The 20,536-nt window shown below is 35.8% G+C and overlaps 1 protein-coding gene across 4 annotated transcripts in view; it reads right to left on the reverse strand.

Annotated features, from left to right (window-relative positions):
- Window positions 1-14,170: 14,170 nt before the first annotated feature.
- LOC146004038 (WD repeat-containing protein 37-like) overlaps window positions 14,171-20,536 on the reverse strand; it is a 30,017-nt gene continuing 23,651 nt past the window's right edge. For 3 of the 4 annotated variants that reach the window (XM_083142631.1, XM_083142622.1, XM_083142642.1), the window contains exons 9-10: window positions 20,109-20,355; window positions 14,171-18,599 (exon numbers count right to left, since the gene is read on the reverse strand). In XM_083142631.1, the coding sequence (XP_082998757.1) occupies window positions 18,465-18,599; window positions 20,109-20,355 (382 nt within the window). In that variant the 3' untranslated portion in view covers window positions 14,171-18,464. The remainder of the gene's footprint in view (window positions 18,600-20,108; window positions 20,356-20,536) is intronic. The other variant, XR_014443884.1, reaches the window with a different exon arrangement.

Here is a 20,536-nt window from a genome sequence, read left to right on the forward strand (position 1 = left end):
GTAATAGGGGCTTTATCAAGCTTTTTGAACGAGTTATGCAACGACGACTTCATGAGATCATAGAAGCTACCCATCTGCTCCCAGATCACCAGTTTGGTTTTCGCCGTTCCCATGGGACGAACGAACAACTTGTTCGCGTCGTTGACTACGTAGCGATTCGTCTTGATTGGAAGCGCCGAGCATTAGGATTATTTCTCGATGTACAAAAGGCGTTCGATCGAGTTTGGCATGCTGGACTCCTGTATAAACTGCGACGAATGAGATTTCCACTCAGCTATATAAAGGTCATAGCTAGCTTTCTGTCTAACCGAAGTTTCATTACGTCCATAAATGGGCAGAAATCGACGCCAAGACTGGTCCATGCTGGGGTACCTCAAGGATCGGTGATTTCTCCTATACTTTACTCTTTGTATACCGCAGATGTACCCACCCCAGATAAAGGGATAATTGCCACATACGCAGACGACACTGCACTATTCACTTCCGGCAAACGTGTGCTTCAGTGTCAGAAACAGATGCAAACTTTCCTGCCGATCTTTGAACGTCGGGCTCATCGGTGGAAAATCAAGATAAATCCAGAAAAGAGTACTTCAGTCGTTTTTAGTCTATCCAATGCCAAAGAAGGGGCCAGCTTGCAACTATTTCAGCGAGATGTACCCAGCGCCAGCGCTGAACAAGTTAGATACTTGGGGGTGTTGATTGATAAACGCCTTACCTTCGGACCACACATCAATGCCCAGACTAAGAAGGCCAAACAGAGGATAGGATATATATACCCAATGTTCCGGTCCGTGGCACTCACACTCGAGACACGCCTGCATTTATATAAAATGATGGTGCGGCCGATATTACTATACGCCAGTCCTGCCTGGCAGCATGCAGCGAACACTCATTTAATTAAACTGCAAAGAGTCCAAAATCGAGCTGCCAGAGCAATTGGAAGGCATCCTCCTCTTACTCGCATACTCCAGATACATGAAGATCTGAATTTAGAGCTTCTTGATGTAACACTACGACAAGCCAAACTATCCTTTTGGAATAAAATAAGAGGACACACAAATCCATTAATTAGCAAGCTGGGGTCGGAGAGGCCTCGTCATTTCCGCATTAAACTCCCGAGATTGGAGTAAATTTTTGATTTTGTGTTATGTATGTGGTGATTGTAATTGTTTTGTTCACTTTGGGAACACAATATTTTACACTTCGAGCGACAGTGGCCGAAGCTTGTTCTTGTTATTATGTATATGAAGTTAATTGTTAAAAATGTTGTCTACGGAATATAACAGATTGGAGTCAAATATAAGTATGACACTCCATATCGATTATGACATATTACCTGCCTGCCTGCAAAAAGAAAGCGATTACCAGGTGTAGTTAAAGATTGGTCAATTCATCACCATCTCAAGACTAACAATTGCCTATTGTGGTGGAGCAGGAAAAGTTTTTATATGTAAAAAGAAACTGTGAGGTTACAAACATGAGTTTTTCCTGTTACGCATATGTATTATATACAACAATGGCTTGGCAAGATTGCTAATAGCTTACCATGCGAAATAACCATATTTTAAATATGCATTGTTATATTCATAAATTACACAGGCAGCAAGGTAATGTTGCCAAAAAAGTTGTGGCAACGTTAACCCCTGACATACCTAACGTTGCTACATAATATTCAGTATATGTTGTGACAACGTTGTCAACCAACGTTGCAGCAACGTTGAAAAAAATGACCCTTAAACGTTGACACAACGTTTTCATAATGTTGTAACAACGTTAGGTATGTTAGGGGCTAACGTTGCCACAACGTTGTGGTAACATTACCTTGTTGACTGGGGAGAATTATCCACATTGTCCTCATCATAACTATTCCACTATGTAGTACTTAATGTAGTTTCCGATCAAAAGGAGCATGATAAAATAGAATTATCAAAGTTTGTCACTATGAATTGAGAATGAGAATAGTGGAGAACTGCAAATGTTCACAGTGTTTCATACAAACACCACAAATAAAATGTTAATAAGTGTTATCCATTCTTTAAAAAAAAGCCTTTTATATACAACAATGAAGTCATTAAGTTAGTTGGACCTCCCTAGTGATGGCATAGTGGATGTCAAGAGGAAATGTCCCAGTTACTCTCAAATATCAATTCCATTGTATCAGAGATGAATTCTTTCAGGTCCAGATGGTGAGGCATTTGGGTGCATAAAACCTTACAGCCTTGATGTATCCCCACAGGAATGTCACAGGGCAGTGGCATCTCGTGGCCTCAAATTTGGCCGGGGCTTATTTTTTAAAGAATTTAAAATATAATGACAATTCACATGAATTACAAAAAATAGGTATTTTTTTCTTATAGACTACAAAACTGGACTTACTTTTTTGAAAGAATTTAAAATGTAATGACAAATTACATGAATTACAAAAAAAACGGGTATTTATCTTCTTCTAAACTACAAAACTGGACTTAATTTTTTAAAGAATTTAAAATATAATGACAATTCACATGATCACAAAAGAAACAGGTATTGTTGTGAAACATACCTTTCTACGAACATTCAACGTTGACTCCTGATCTTCTGCTCAGCAAATTTTGTTATTACTTTTTCGTTGAAGCCCTCTATGTTTGAAATGTATTCTATCTCTATTGTAAGCAAGTGCCAAGGCATTTGGTCTGTCTTGTCCCATTGCATTTCTTAAGCAGGTTTTAATACGCTTCAATGTACTGAAACATCGTTCAGATTCAGCTGTTGTCACTGGAATTATTAAAACTATGTTTGTCATTTTTACTGTTTCTGAAAAGGTATCCTCTAAATAATTTTAAATAAAAAATGAATGCAATCTATTGATAGAGTTTATGTTTTTCAACTCTTCACTACAATAAAGAACACGAAGTTCCCTCTTTAGTTTTCCCTCTTCTATGAAGGGATAATAAATCTGGGAAGATGCCTCTGATTAAAGATTGTTCTCTTTCATTATGTCCTCATAGAGCAAGTTCATGTCGACCACAGAATTTTAAGCAATCCATAATTCTATTTAATATATGCCTATTTTTCAAGACAAATTCATTGTATTTGTAATTTACAGCCTATGTCCTTCATCAATTTGTGTTCGAACATCAACCCTGCCAAACTCACTCAAACATAGCGAATGAAAGCCACCAAAACACTACAGAACAACACGCGAGATCGAACGCGACGCATCGGAACTAGCCCCGAATCAGCACTCAAATCCATTGGAGTCTCCCCTCCTCTCTCTGCTAGCATGTGACCTTCACTGTAGCGTAGGTGGGTGTAGGCCACGCCTTCCTTTGCGACGTGCCCCGGAAAACGATAATTGACATCAATGCCGCTAGGAGCGCTGTTGTATCCATTGCAACAGACGATGAATTTAGGTGGGTAAAAATCACCTTTTAAAAGACTGTGTGATAGTTATGCATTATGGTGATTGATAATTGCGTGAATATGTCAATTTTTCTTTAGGGGCTAAGCCCCGGAAGCGCCAAGGGACGAGACGCCACTGTCGCAGGGTGACATGAATGCCAGAGCAACACTGTCACATGGCCATTTGCAGCTACAATTCAACATCGCATAAAACCTTACAGTCTTGATGTATCCCCCACAGGAATGTCACAGGGTGACATGGATGCCAGAGCGAGCAAGACTGTCACATGGCAATTTGCAGCTACAATTCAACATCACAGTAGATGCAGATTACGAAAGTTGTTTTAGCAAAAGTAGCACTTTTAGGTTTGCAAAGAGAATACATTAATTGGAGTGGAATGTGCACTTATTTATCAATGTAATTCTTCTTCATTAATGCATTTCCCCAGGGTATGGTTTCACTAGTGCATAGAAACCATATTAGTAGAAACTCAGCAGACTTCACATTATTATAACTCTCTGGCCTCCCAAAAAGATGTAGAAGGGCCTAAAAATATATATATATATCTTACATTGAGAAATGTTTTAACTGAAAGTGGGGAATGAGGTGATATCTTCCAGCTTAGTTCCTGTAACATTCAGCTAGTATGTTGTGCAGTAAGGGGGCATGCAAGAAAATTGCCATTGTGGATCAGATTAGATGGTTTACTTTTTGTGTCTGCTGGAAATTCAAGACATGTTATCCCTCAATTATTGAGGTTCAATCTGCATGCTGAAAGTTCATGTGAACAACTAACTAATGCTAGCACGGATGCCGAAACCAGGAAGGGAGGGGGCTTGCCCCCACCCCCTATAAGGGGCCCAATATATAACTTTCAACACAATTTCATTTTGTAACAAAATATTATTTGAGATGGAAATTCATAAATTACTTGAGGATTTTGTGGGAAATTATGAAGGATTCTGCTCTGAAATGGGCATTACACTCTACCTCAGTATTTATTTTTCCAAATACACAGTTAATTAAGGAAAACGCATTGTATCAGTGGCGTGCCCAAGGGGGGGGTTGGTAGGGGTCATAACCCCCCCCTTTTGGGCCAGAATTCCTAAAAAAAAGAACATCAAAGGGAGGAAAAGATGGTAAAATGAGGACCGACTAGTAAGAAAAGTACACGTAACCTCTCCCTTTCGAAAATCCTGGGCATGCCACTGCATTGTATATTATAATTATGCGCGAGAATAGAGGAAAAAGCATGGGAATACTGTAGTCCTCGTGTTCTTGAGTGAGCCAGTACATCGAAAAATAGGTAGGTGTCTTTATTTTTCACACGAATATAAGCTACTTTAAACTTAAATTGTCGGGGTCTGCTTTTGATGTATTGGTTACTTATGAACTTCTGAGGCGCCAAAATTTGGAATATTTTGGCTATCACTTGCATTCGAAAGAGGCAAAAGAAACGAACAAGAAAACAAATTAATCGTCTTTGTTCAGTATGTAGAAGTGAATTGTGGTGGGTGGATGATGTTGAGCTCAGCGCTGAGGAAGGAGAAATGAAAAACTTGAACACTGACTACGTATTTCAAGAAGAAGTAAAAAAAGAATGTAAGAAAAAACTTGGTTTACAAACTCTTACATGAAACTTAATTGGCTTAGACACATTGGCCTTATCAACCTATTAATTATGAACTTTATTATCTAACTACTAACTAACTCCCTAGCCTTCTTAAACCCGAAGGTTCATGGCTGCAGCAACACAGGCCTTCCATCTTTCCCTATCTTCAGCAAGTTCTATATACTCTTTTCCATCCCTACCGATTTCCCTTAGGTCCATCTCAACGTTGTCCCTCCATCTTCGTCTTGGCCTTCCTACAGGTCTCTTACCATCAGGTTTCCCAACAAGAATCCTGTAAACTCCTCTTTCCTCTCCCATTCGTGCCACATGGCCTGCCCATCTAAGTCTTCTTGATTTAATTATTCTAATAATATCTGGACATGAATACAAATTATGTAACCTTCTCGACTCACCAGTCTCCTCATCCCTTTTAGGTCCAAATATTTTCCTAAGGATCTTATTTTCAAATACTCTCAATTTATGTTCCTCTTTCAATGTAAGGGACCAAGTTTCACACCCATATAATACTACAGGCAAAATTACTGTTTTTTATAGTTTAACTTTTAGTTTCTTAGATATTAAATGAGAAGACAAAAGTTTATGAAGAGAGAAGTAGCATGCATTTCCTGAATTAAGCCTACTTTTTATTTCCTCTTTCATATAATTTTCATTTGTTAATATTACTCCTAAGTATTTGAATTTCGAAACTGGTTCAAACGAGTTGTTATCAATAATTAGATTTTGATTATTACCTAACACTTGGTTTCGGCCCGTAAGCATATATTTAGTTTTCTCTTTGTTAACTTCCAAACCTATCTCTTTAGCAGTTTTGAAAAATATTTTAGCATTATTCTTAATTGTATTCACATCATCCCCCAGTAAGTCTACATCATCTGCATATGCTAACAACTGAGTCACACCATTTAATTTTAGTCCTTCTTTAGTTTCTTTTACCTTCCTAACAGCATATTCTAAGGCAAAATTAAAGAGCAATGGAGATAATGCATCTCCTTGTTTTAACCCATCATGAATTGTAAATTTGTCAGACATATTAATACCCACACGAATTTTACTTTCTGTTTCACTGGTGCATATTTTTATCATACTAACAAGCTTCTTAGGTATTCCAAACTCTACTAATATATTATATAATTTATCTCTTTTGACCGAATCATATGCTTTTTTGAAATCAATGAATAGCTGATGGACATTTTGATTATATTCCCACTTTTTTTCAAGTGTCTGTCTGATGTGAAAAATTTGATCTGTAGTTGATCTGTTACGTTTAAATCCACATTGATAATCACCTATAATTTCATTAGCATATGGGGTTAGTCTTGTTAAAAGAATGTTAGACAATATTTTGTATGTTGTTGAGAGTAGAGAAATTCCACGGTAATTATTGCAGTTCATTTTATCACCTTTTTTAAACACAAGAACAATTATGGATTCTTTCCACTGTTGAGGGATTTCTTCTTTATTCCATATTAAACAAATTAATTTATGAATTTGACATATTAATGAATTTCCACCATATTTAATTAACTCAGCTGGTATTAAATCAATGCCAGGTGCTTTGTTATTCTTTAGCCTTTTAATAGCATCTTTAACTTCAGTCAACTTAGGTTCTGGAACTAAAGGTTCTGCTGTGAGGACTTCATTTACTTCTGATTTATCTCCTACATGGACATTTAAAAGGTCATTAAAGTAGTTCTTCCATCTATTTAGAATATCGCTTGGGTCAGCTAGAAAATCACCATCTTTATCTTTTATCAAGTTTACTTTAGGTTGCCACCCCTTTCTAAACTCATTTACACCTTTATATAAATCTCTGATATTTTTATTTTTGCTGTTTGTTTCAATTTCGTTAATTTTGTTTTTCAAATAATCTCTTTTTTTACTTCAAAACGTGCGGTTAACTTCTCGCTTTATTCTATTATAATTGTTTAGATTTGTATCATCAGAGTTATTTAACCACCTAAGTCTATCCTGATTTCTTATTTCTATTAGATTATGACATTCATTATCAAACCATGGCTTACTTTTTCTCGGTTTATGGTATCCTATACTTTCTTTAGCTGCTGATTCTATTGCATTACGTATGTGATCCCAATTCTTATTTACGTCTGTTTCAAATCTATTTGACAGTTTAATTTGGTAATCTTTCTTAATTCTTTCATCAGTAAACTTTCCTGTATCAAATTTTAGAACTTTTAGATTTTGTTGCTTATGATTTATCACTGAGAGTCTTTCTCTTAATTTAGCAATTACTAAATAATGGTCACTGGCACAGTCAGCACCTCTATGTGTACGAACGTCAATTATACTAGTATGCCTTCTCTTATCAATGAGAATATGATCTATCTGATTATGAGTTTTACCATCTGGAGAAGACCAGGTATATTTATGGATATCTCTATGTTTAAAAGTGGTACTTATCACAATTAAATTCTTTGAGGTTGCAAAAGTAATCAATCTTATACCATTATCATTACTTAATTCATAAAGACTTTCTTTACCAATCGTGGGTTTAAATGTCTCTTCTTTGCCAATCTGTGCATTACAGTCACCTAACAGAATTTTCATATCATACTGAGAAAATTTATGAAAGACCTGTTCTAACTCTGTATAAAAATCATCTTTAGTATTATCATCTTTATCTTCCGTTGGAGCATGTATGTTTATTAAAATAATTTTACACCACCTACCCTGTAAAACTGCATATGATATCCTATCATTAATAAATTCTACTGTTTTAAGAGCCGAGACAATTCTATTATTTATGAAAAAGCCTGTTCCAAAATTATGATTTCCAGTACCACCATAGAAAAAAGTATAATTTTTAGTCTTACAATTCCCTTCTCCTGGCCACCTAACTTCCTGGACAGCTACTACATCTAATTTATACTTAACTATCTCATTAACTGTACACTGAAATGCCCCAGGCCGGTAAAGGCTCAGAACATTTCAGGTGCCTAATTTAATATCCTTATTCCTAATGTAGATCTTATCCTTAGTCCAGGGACCTCCCAAAGTAGTCCCCACCCGGAGATCCGAACGGGGGACTATTTTACCTCCGGAATATTTTACCTTGGGAACATCCATGGCCTTATATTGCTGTTTCTTGACATTTTTTTTATTAGTATTATTTTTTTTTTTACAGTGCAGAGTTGTCAGCTCTACGCCTAACCCCCAATATGAATGAAGGAACTACTACACAAGAGAACTTTATCATCATCATTATTATTACAACACTTGGTTCGGACCCATCCCGAAATATAGTGCCTAGGATGGGGTTACATAACTACAATAAAAAAGAGGCTGTCTTTGTACTGGGTGACAAGGAGCCTGGTTTCGCACCTGCAAATGGCATTAAAGTGGCCTATCCTGTCCCTATCTCAGAAAACTAAAAGTACTTTGTGGAAATACCAATAAGATAAAAATGGAACATTAATTATGTCAAAATTGAACTATCGAACTAGGATGGTAAAATGAATAACGAAACGTAAATCAGTTTTTAATTTATTATATTATCCTCATTCGCAAGTTTGTAAAATATCTATAAAGGATATGCTAGAAATATTTCATGTTCTGACCCGTACCCATGGTGCACTACTTAAGAACAGCAGAAAGACTAGTGAGCTTGCTTTTGACGGTGTATTCTTTGTCTCAAAAACTGTTTACGAAGTATGATGACCAAAAACATCTTAACTCTGTGGCACAGTGTCAAGTACACAAGGAAAAACTGGATAATATTGACACTCAAGGGACCATGAAATACTTCATTGAATGTTGTTTCCCTTCCTAAAAATTGCAAATATTCTGTTTTGAAATATGCCACTGTTTTATTTAATCAAGATTAGTAAAATTTTTACTTATACCTGTAAACATGTACGTGCTATTTCATACTGCATAACTATCGCTAGTGTTACACATTTATACAATGGGGTCATTCCATGCCAAATCGACCAATTTCAGAAACGTTTCCAGGTCATGGTTATTTGATTTGGATGAAATTTGGCATGAAGGTTCAATCATGTCTGAAAGGCTCGTATTCCAAATATTAGGTTTCTCCAAGAAATAGTTCTTGAGTTATAGCCTATGGAAGAAGGTGGTGCACAACCTATCTTGGAATGTAGGTCCTGTCACACCTTTTTACCTGTGGTACTCGAATATTTAATTATCCATTCCTTTTCTGAAATGAAAGGGTGTCCTATGATAGTCAATTCACCCTGTTAATGTATGCCTAAAGAATTGTAAATAATCGTCTACTTCCTTTCTAGTGATTTTTTGCGAGGTTAAAGCCCAATTTTGTGATTGATACAGAAAAGTGGTCATCTTTTCCAATACATGTTTTTAAACAATAAACGCCGAGATGTGAAATACATCACTTTTTTTTTTCGACTTTTGGAGCATACTGCGATTCAGGCAATTTTAAGAGATACATGTCTTGAGTGCTACACAAAGACAATTTGATTCTGAATATATTTGGGGGAGGGGGAGTGGGTGCAATTTGGCCCGAAATTTTTTTACTGCTTTTCCATTAAAAATTATATTTTCTCTCTGAAAATATCAGAAGCAAGTCCGCACTTCTTGCCACGAAAATGAAACACATATCCAGCAAAATGCAGGTTCTGTTTTAAACCATAACGTTCCGGCGTTGCCTACATGGGGGCCTGATGAAATTTAAATTTCATAAAAATATAGTTATATTTAACTTTCGTCTTCTTCTTCTACTTGATAAGTGAAAGGGAGAGAAGTAAGAGAGAGAGAGAGAGAGAGAGAGAGGTGAAATGAAAATTAAGTTTATTCGACCATAGGCGTATTGTCTAGTGTGTACGAAAGAAAACGAGATATAAGTTTTAACTCTAGGATTCATAGTTTCTGAGATAACAATTTTTGGAATTTTGAATTTCCCGTTAAAAAGCATGGCTTTTATATTAGAAAATATTTTTGTAGGAAAGTGTCATCAGTAAGTGCACAATTCTTGCTACGAGAATGAAATACATATTAGGCAATATGCAGGAACTGTTTTGAACCCTCACGTCCGGCGTTGCCTACGTGGGGACCTGACGAAATTGAAATTTTGTAAAGAAAAAATAAGATTATTAACTTTCGTCTTCTTCTATTTGGTTAGTACAAATTGGATCTTTTCAACAATAGGCGTGTAGCTGAGACTGTACTGAAAGAAACAAGCTATAATTTTGTAACTATGGCATTTGTACTTAGAGAGATATAAAGCTTCATTTAAAACCTTGCGCAATTTTAAACTTCCCACTGAAAACGCGCTGGGCGTTTAAGGGTCTACCTTTACTGTGCACTAGGGCCTTGCAATAACAAGTTGAAATTTTGACATACATTAGAGGAAGGTCTAATTATGTAGTGTATGCAACTTGGCTTGGATATCTCTTGTGCCTTTTGTGCTACACCATTTCAAATATCCACTATTTTCCAGCGATTTTTCAATTTCTTGCATATTCACCAAATATAATATGGATTGGGTGATATATATGGAGACGGCATAATGTGTGCATACTGAGCTCACATCAGGGTTACTAGAAAAATTAATGCCACCTTCCTGGTTGGATTACAGTTGTAACAGCAGGCACACAAAACATGCATTTTTTGCCTCATAAGGCTTTTTAAGGCATATTTTGGGGTATTTTATTTGCTAACGTAAACAAGCTGAGGGTATTTTGATGCAATACACGTGTTCCTTGGTGAGAGGATTGTTTGGTGTGTAAATATCACTAGGCTGTGATCAATAGTTCCAAAGTTATTGAGTCCTGAAGTTAGCTCTGAGGCTAATTTCTCATATTTGGATCACATTTTCTGTTGCACACCACCTTCTTCCACAGGCTATAACTCTAGAACTATTTCTCGGACGAACCTAATATTTGGAATACAAGCATTCCAGACATGATTGAACCTTCATGCCAAATTTCATCGAAATCAAATAACCATGACCTGGAGGCCCTGGTCGATCTGACATGGAATGACCCAATGCATAACCAACTTTAATTGATTGAATTGTTGTTTTAAGTCCACTCGATGCACAGAAAGACTAATCAGAACTGGATCTAGTTTAAAGTGAGATCCGAACCACTGTGCCATGTGCCTCCACCGGGTATCGAACCCAGGACCCTTGCTTACAAGGCGACGACGCTACCACTGCGCCATCGGGGAGGGCATAACCAACTTTAAAAAAAAATATGGTTGTGCGTATATGCGTGAGCATGTGTGAATATATTAAACTCCCATAAAGGATTGTGGGGAAAAAAGTACAGTATATCAACAGAATATGATAATCAAATTCTCAATCAAAAGTTACATAATTTTATAATCCCAATTTGGTGATTTTTTTGTCCAGCTCATCAAGTTTGATGTATCTTGATATGTATATTTTTGTTGTCAGAGCTAGTAATTGTAATTACAATTTTTCAAAGGTTAAGTCAAGTGTGTATATTAATAAAAAAAAAACTTGGCTCCCCCCCCTTCCCCCTCAACAACACACACACGGAAAGAAATCAGTCCTTATGCTTTGCTTAGCTTCCTCCAAATATCTAAAGAAATTGGCACCTATGAATGCTTGCTTGCACTAACACTAACACTCATGGATGTAAGTAGTGTTTGCACTGTACACATAGTTGTAATAATATCATCATTACTTGATCATTTTTGTTTATTATGTATATTTATTATTTACTTTGATGGGCCAGTTTTAAGGTTCATATATATTGGTGACATGAATACTAACCTGATTTTTATACCCTGTATATATAATCTTTGTGATGGTATTTTTGAACTCTTGGCTATTGGGGTAGGCAGGGGTGTAGCTGAAGAGCAAATCAGCAGAAATTTCCTACAACAGGTTTGGATCATCATTAAGGGGCTATAAAAGAAAAGGTGAAAAGGGCTCGCCTCAGATGTTCAGCAGATTATTGAGAGGTGAATAGAGAGTACCTTTTCTCTTGCGAAGTGGCTGTGATTAATTTCTCTAATATACACACTTGCTAATTTCACATTCTTTTAATAGTTTACTTGATGTGGGAAGCATAGAACACACAAACACACACACATTTTTGACCACCGTTTTGGCACTGAAGGTTTACTTTCATTTTACTTGTTCAAGTCAATGGCTACACGAGTCCACACACACTCTCCGATATGGGTGACAGGGTACAGTAACATGGGATCTTTTAAATTTCTTCTGTTAATATGCTAATATGAGGGGCAGTCAAATGAAAACCGAACACCCGCTACAAAGTGACAATGGCGTTTGTTTTATTCAAAAGTAATTGCCACAAGTGTTGACATTTATCCCACTGGGAGACGAGACAATCAATTCCAGTCTTGTAGAAAGAGGTAGGTCACTGAATGATCCACAACCTCACCCACTGTTGCACTTCCTCATCCGAATGAAACCGACGTCCACGAATGTCTTTCTTCAGGTCACCAAAAATGTGGAAGTCACAAGGGGAAAGATCGGGGCTGTACGGAGGATGTTCAAGCGTTTCCCAGCCAAATGTCTGAAGCTTATCCCTCACCAAATTGGCAGTAGGGGACGGGCGTTATCATGCAAAAGGATGATTCCGTCAGACAGCATTCCAGGGCATTTTGACTTTATGGCGCATCGCAGTTTCTGCAACGTGTCTGCATAGTGCTGCGTATTGATTGTGGCTCCATGCTCTAGGAAGTCGACAAGCAGAGGACCCTTGCAGTTGAAGAAGCTCATCATGACCTTACCGGAACTCTTATGGACAGCTTTGGATTTCTTTGGCGGGGGAGAATCGACGTGTTTCCATTGTTGGCTTTGCCATTTGATCTCAGGCTCAAAATGGTGGTACCACGTTTCCCCCCACGACGATACATGACAGAAACGCATACTCTTCCTCGTGGTACCGCTGCATGCAAATTTTTTGGAACTGCAGGTGATCTTTGATACTGGCATGCACAGAGCCATGACTAATGCCAACCTGAACACGAATTTCTTCCTCTGATTCATTCTTCGGTCTTCCCGGATCAGACCATTGATCCTCGCAATCACATCAGGCGTAATGGCTCGATGAGCCTGTCCCGGGCAGGGATCATCTTGCAGTGATGTGTGTCCTTCGCGGAATCTCTTCTGCCACTCGTGCACAGTTGTCAGGGACATGCAGTGTTCACCATACACTGCACACATGTGACGATGAATTTTGCGTGTTCCAGCACCCTGAGCCACCAAGAAACGAACCACACCTCTCTGCTCTTCTTTGCTTGCCTCCATATCCAATGCTGGACGAACACACTTTTCACTATGCTCACCTCCTGAGCAATGACGAAGCAACTGTGTGGACCTGTGCATTTTCACTATGCATTTCTCCTACCCTACAGATGGCAATATCGATGCATAACAGTGTTGCCAACTTTTGCGAGGAATGTGTTTTATGATGGGTGTTCGGTTTTCATTTGACTGCCCCTCATAGAATAAACCTCAATACAGTTGAACCTGAGTTATACGTACGTATGTCAAGGTGAAGAGAAAATATTATGTATAACTGAGAATTACTTACAAATCAGAATTAGATACCATGTCATATCATTATCAAAATACTGTAATTGTATCCATTTTGAGGAACAAGATATATGTAATACAGGTTATTTCTGTCGTAAAGTGGTAAATTAACAAATCTAAAATTTTGATTCTTAAATACATTTGCCACTTTATTAGTGAACACTTTGATACTGAAATACTACAGTAGGCACTATAGTTTTATAGTTTTACTACTCAATTTTTAAGAAAATAGTCTAAAATAGCATTGCATGCTGACCAACTGTGATGGAAGATGCTTGCCACTTACCACCATACATAATTTGTGATCATATTCACTTTTATGCTTACGTAAGTAAAGGTCTCAGTTTGCCTTCAACACCCCACGTATATGATTTACAGTCTAGATGTTTTTTGTACTATAACCCATACAGAAGTTTGGGAACAGCCTGTGTATTCAAATTGCTTCTTCAACCAACATGCAATGCACTGTTGGCAAATTTGGTCTTAAAGGAAATTGTTGTTTACCATTTTCACTACAGGACTTTCTTTTTGCACCATCCATTTTTAACAGTGTATATATTAACTACAAGGATGTTTCACATGGAGTTTTCAACCCTTACATTACATATATAAATGACTCATGTGAATTAAAATAAAACAACTTTATTATCTGCAGAAAATATAGAGCTGCAATACATCACAATATGTAAACATGTATCCAGAGAAATATTTACAATTATATTTACATGGACACAATTTATCTGAATGTACACATTTTTAAATGAAACACTAGTAGAGTACCTGTCACTTTGGCAAATTTTTATCGTTTACGATGTTGGTGGCAAGATTCAGGTGGGAATTATATACGGACATTCAATTGGAAAGCCAACACTTGGAGTGCAGGATTTCAACTTAACAGGAATGAGCGGATTCAGCCTTGTTATTAGTGAACAAGTTTCATGTGAAATTACCCACATATCCATAATAGAAATGAATATTTACATTGAAAGATGAGGCAAATAACCATTCAATTCTTATGATAAATGTCAATATAAATAGAAATCAAATTCATACAATGCATGCTTCCAGATTTCAGACTTTCTCAACTTCTCCTCCACAGAATCTGAATATGAAGTAAGCATCTGTAATTACACTCCACTTGCTAAAAACTGTAGTGGAGAATAAAAGTACAGCATTTCCGGTTGTAAAATGCAACTACAGCAGTTGATTACATATCCCACTCCATACCATTGTGTCAGAGATCGATATTTTATGGGGTTCTACCTCAACATCTTGTGTGCGTCTTCTTGGCATGATGCAACACAAAGAAGAGAAGTTTTTAATATTTTATTTCCCTCAATACACAACCTCCAAGTGAACCTATGATTTTCAATACACAACCTCCGAGTGCACCTATGATTTTATGCATTTTGATATTAATTTTAAAAAAGTGCATGGAATTAGATTAAAGTAACTATTGTAATTTTATTATCTATGAATGCAAATAACTGACTGCTTTAACAAAGTTCACATGTTACTTTGAAAAATAAATGTTTCCTTAAAAATTTTCTTGTGTAGTTTCGAAGGTTAATGGTTGTAAATAGTGTCAATGGTGTGAAAGATATTAATTAACCAAAATTTATTTGTGGAGATTAATTGCTTTCCCTTTTTTCTGTAAAAAGTGCATTATATATTCTTCTATGAAAGTTGCTTAAATGTGTTACATAGACATGTCAAAACTACAAACTGCAAGAAGGCATCAAGTGAACGAAGTTAGAGAAGATGAATAGCAACATGTAGTCATTTGATTTTTCTAACCCAAGCACTCTATATTGTCATACAGGAGGGGACTTGCTCATTTTTACAGAAACATCATAGTAACGTTTACAAATAACAACAAAAAATGGACATGTAACAAAACAAATTCCAATAACAGAAAACAACAAATTAGTGTATTTTATACATGGTAACGAGTGCATACAAATACATATATTTTCTTTTGCTTGCACAAAAGTACCTTCCAGTTACAGACATAGCAACAACATGATGATGTAAGACTGCAGCACTGGTGTAGCACCACCACACAACAATAACATTGTACAACTCTCTCTTTCATTCAATAAAAGCACAACATGAAAATAATTTATTTTTATTCTGAGTTGTGTCAGGTCTCAAGATTTTTGTCCAAGTAACTGTTTGTGACATTTTATGCAAAATGTCACTGAAATGTCTGAAAATCAAACACTAAGAATATGAGGTCCAGTGTGAAGATAAATTGGAATAGGATAACTTCATTCCCATCATACCAGGATATCAAAATGTAATTGAAGAAGATATCAATGAGGTCACTATAACTGGGAATTGTGCGAAGGAACCTTTACTTGGACAAAATTATAATGATATGAATGATCATAAATTTACTCGAGATATTCTAGGAATAATGATTTAGAGTCTTCAGTACTAATGAAGTATGGAATCAATGTTATATTATTAAGCAAGAACCACATCTCACCCAATGGTCTACACTAAACATTTTGTATTTTCATACATGCTAAGATACAATACTGTCCTTACATCTTACTGACCTATTACAGTTAAATAAATCTGCCAATAGTAACAATGCAAATAATTGTTTTATATATCTCATATGTAGGGCTGGGTTGATGCCACTTTCAACCAATACCCATACCAATTCCCACTGATACTCATGCTTGTCAATTGTAATAATTACAAGTTGATCAAAATATTGATTAATATTAGTGTGTAATTATTTCACTCCAATTATATACATCAATTTACCAGAGTTTTGCTTTGAAATATTCAAGAATTGGCATTAGAATATTAAAATACATTTTATGTAACCACAAAATCCAGATTTTCAGACAAAACTGGTGCAAAATGATAAGAAATTTTGAATTTTGCATAGTTAGCAGGATAATTAGAAACTGTGAAAGTGTCATGGCAATTTTGTAGATCCCATGACAGACCAAAACATTGGAAAAGCATCAGCTGATACCAGTATCAGCTCAACCCCACTGATATGTATGAAATTTACTTTATTCTTTGGTTGTTTTCTCTTTGTATATTTTCTTTTCTTTTTAAATTTCTAATGCCTACTGGAAAAAAAAATATCTTAATGAAAACAAAGAAATAATTTATTGAAAGCAGTGGTTCCTAAGGTAATTTACAATTGTATATAAATAAATATTTTCATTAGGTATGATTTCAATGCTCTTGTTAGCAATTAACTGAAAAGCAAATATCCCGCCTTTCCAGTTTCCAAATATTGTATAAACTTAACTTTTCTTTTAATGCTCTGAAAATATTTCTCAATACTTCTCTGATAGATTTGCATGTAAAAGTTGCAACATATACTGGGATACCTATCTAAGTGTCTTGGTAGTAGCATGCATCCTAGAATGTGGTATAAGCCCTGATTATATTTTCATTTCTGGATGTGTCTCCAAGTTTATGGCATCTGATGTTATTCAAAAGGCAGGAAGAACTCACAGAAATCATGGTTGTTAACTGCAGTGAACATTATCATCATATATCACCAGAAAAATTTTCCAATAATGTGTTGCACGTTTTTTGTCATAAATATAACTACAGAAACATATTTTTATCATTATTACTGGGGCTGAAATGAATCAATAACTCTGTTATTGATTTGAAAAAATCAGATGCAATTGAAACTCTGATACTATTGATTGACAAAGGGAAAGTTCAGAAGTTGAAATTAGAACATATTATGAAAATATATAAACTATGATTTCATAAAGAATTTTACAAAACAAAATTGTGAATTAATGACTTCTATGCATGAAAATGATATCTTGCTACAAAAACAGGAACAAACACAAGAGGACAAAAATAATTGCGTACAAAAAAAATGACACCCAAAGTTTTAACCCTATCCTAGACCATTTGTTTTAGGTGAATTATCTTCCTAATGCCTATGGAACTATGAACACTATCCAGTGTTCAATAGATCTAACTTGTGTTTTATATTCATTTTTAATTTCACTATTTAGATGCTACTTGTGCAATTTCTAAAAAACAAAAACCACCTTTTCCCCCTTATCCTACCTTGTAAAAGAGAGAGAGGGAGGAGAACAGGAAGAACACAAAATATATTAATCACTTCCTAGCTTCTTTAGAAACATTTTGTATAAGGCATGATTGTTAAAATTAAATCACTTCATATCTGTCCAAGAAATCGAAGGATTTCATGTTTTTCTCCAAATTCAAGAGCTCTACGTTACATAAAACATCCATCATCAAGTACAATTTCAAATTTCCTTCCAAATTCCCTTAAATTATGATTGGACTAAATACAAAAATTGATTTTTGCCTGCACTTAACTATCGTTAACATAACTATTGCAATCATTTCTATAGCATTTAAATTACTCCAGCATTAGCAATGCATGGAAATTTTAATTGAAGAAGGCTTTGAAAAGGGATGGCTGTGTTGGCAAAATAGAGGACATACATTGAAATATATATAAGAATAATTACAATTTATATGCCTATTATGGATGATACTAGCAACATCAGATCCATTAGATGCAATAAATATTTCTGATTCAGCTTCCATTCTTCCAAGAAAACATAGAAATATAAACAATAAAATATCACCATTTATGTAGCCCATTACATGTCTGTGCTTGCAACAATAGACAAAAAAATACACAAACATTTAAGTTACACCCAAAATCAATATTTTAAGTTTTGAAAGGGAATAGAATGTTGAGAAACGTACATTTTCTATGAACATGTTTATTTGTACATGTCGGCTACACTGAATTGCCCGTGCTTCTTTATACCATTAGGGGTGTAGCTACTTCCCCCACACAAATTTGATGGCAGAAAGCTAAAAATTACCAAATGCTATACTGGGAACACCATTTTTTTCTTACCTATTGCACTTCTCAGTTAATCTTTAGAGTCCTTACATGATTGTATCGACCAACCCAGAACTAATCTATCAAATCCACAAGAAAATAAGTTGCATGATAAATTAGTAGCTTCATCAGCCCAAGCAACAGAGCAGACCATTCTACGGTGACCCTGAAAGTAAGAAATAAAAGCAACATTACATCTCATTATGTATGTTCACACAGAGCATAATGCAAAATTATCCTATTGGTAAGGTAAAGTTCCCCATGCAAGTAGCACCTTGCGATGAAGGCATGTTTTAGGGGATGTGGGGGTAGGGCACCACACATTCTTGATCTGAGCCATTTTGGAGGTGGTGTGATCAGCATGCTTCAGCAACTTCTATCACCCTCCCTCCCCTTGGTATCCATTGATTTATGTGGGGGACAAGGCTAGAGAAATTCTGACCTTAGATCAGATCTCCTACGTGGCAGTCAGACACCCTATCAACTAGACCACCGTGGCTCATCAAAATAATCTTATTAATTCCACCATTTATTCCTCATGTCCATAGTAAATTTGGATTTCAAAGTGTCATTGTCAACAATGATACAATTGAAAAATAGATTTTTGAATTTTACATATGAGTAACACCTCTAGCTCATTGTTTTTCTTTCAAAATACAGCAGAACCTGTTTTATATATTCTTCAGGGGTATGTGTCTTAATCACCTTAAAGTGTGAAATTGTAAAATCCGAGCAAAAATGAAACATGTATTGGCTGAAACAGAATTACTTTCCAAATGTCCTTTCCTGCCTATTCCAAAGCTTACCAGGCATCTTTTCTTTAACCTTCTCTTTTTGAGTGAGAGAAGCTAATCAGCAAACTACTCTTCTTGTTTGTTGTAGATCAGAAATGTGCAATAGCCCAAAATGCATTGTTAGTTTCAGATGCGAACATCCGCAAAATCAAAGTCAGCCACATCCAGCAAATACATTGCTAAGGAGTTACTGTCACCGAGTTATGAATAGAGACCAATGCATTTTATGATTTTTGTATCTACACACACAATTGCCACAAGTGCCATAGTTCATATTTACAAAACTTGAAAGAAAAATTTAAATTTTTTCGAATACAATGTTTGTAAGTAATTGTTTGTAAAAAGCAGTCCTTTGCAAGGTCGTGTATTTCCTGTCCCACAATTTGAATTTCAAAAAAATTGCACTAATTTTTAAAAACATCGTAATTTTGGGGTAATTTTGAAAATTATGGACTCCTAATTGTCACACATTGTGAACATTTTGAAAAAAAATTGTCATTCTCATATCTAAAGGAAAGGTAATAAATACCTCCTTAATATGTTACACTTTAAATAACTGCATATTTTATTGTAATGAAACAAGACTGAAATAAGATCTGTAGTTTTCAAGAATTTGCATGTTAAATGCTGCCATCTGGTGCAGGTTTTGCTTGAAACCAGCTGTGCTGACACGATTAAAGCATAACTGTGCCAGTCTGTGGTATTCAGTAGTCTTTTTTAACACATTTGCACTAAGCGTAAGATGGTTTCACTCTCACTTGCATTGTCCAAAATGCATATAAGAATATGAAGAATATATAAGGTAATACAAAAATATTCATGATGCTATGTGCATCCAAAGTCACGCACGAAATACACTGGATACCTATTCACTTACTAACCTGCCTACTACTTCTTGGTAGCCTTGCTAACCGTTGACCTGACATATCAAACAGCCTAACTTGACGATTATCGTGCGGAATTGCTATAACGCCACTTCCTGACACAGCAAGGCGGTTCACTGAAGAATCAGCACGTATGGTGGCAAGGGGTGATCGCATGTTCCTCAAGTCCCACACTTTAACACTTCTATCATCAGATCCTGAAACCACTTTATCTTCCTTTGTAAAGACAGCACAAGTAACTGTTCTGAAAAGGTAACAATTAAATGTCTAAAATGACAATGTACTCGGAGCACTATAGTATCTACAAACACATCAGGATTATAGTCCTCCCTATTTAGGAAGAAAACTGAATCGCAGTGGTTAAAACAGATTTTCTTGATTAATTGACATACATTGCATCTTTGATTGCATTTGAATTATTCCAT

The sequence above is a fragment of the Lepisma saccharinum genome, chromosome 1, assembly GCF_977018435.1.
Source record: "Lepisma saccharinum chromosome 1, izLepSacc3.1, whole genome shotgun sequence".
In the NCBI taxonomy this organism is placed as follows: domain Eukaryota; kingdom Metazoa; phylum Arthropoda; class Insecta; order Zygentoma; family Lepismatidae; genus Lepisma; species Lepisma saccharinum.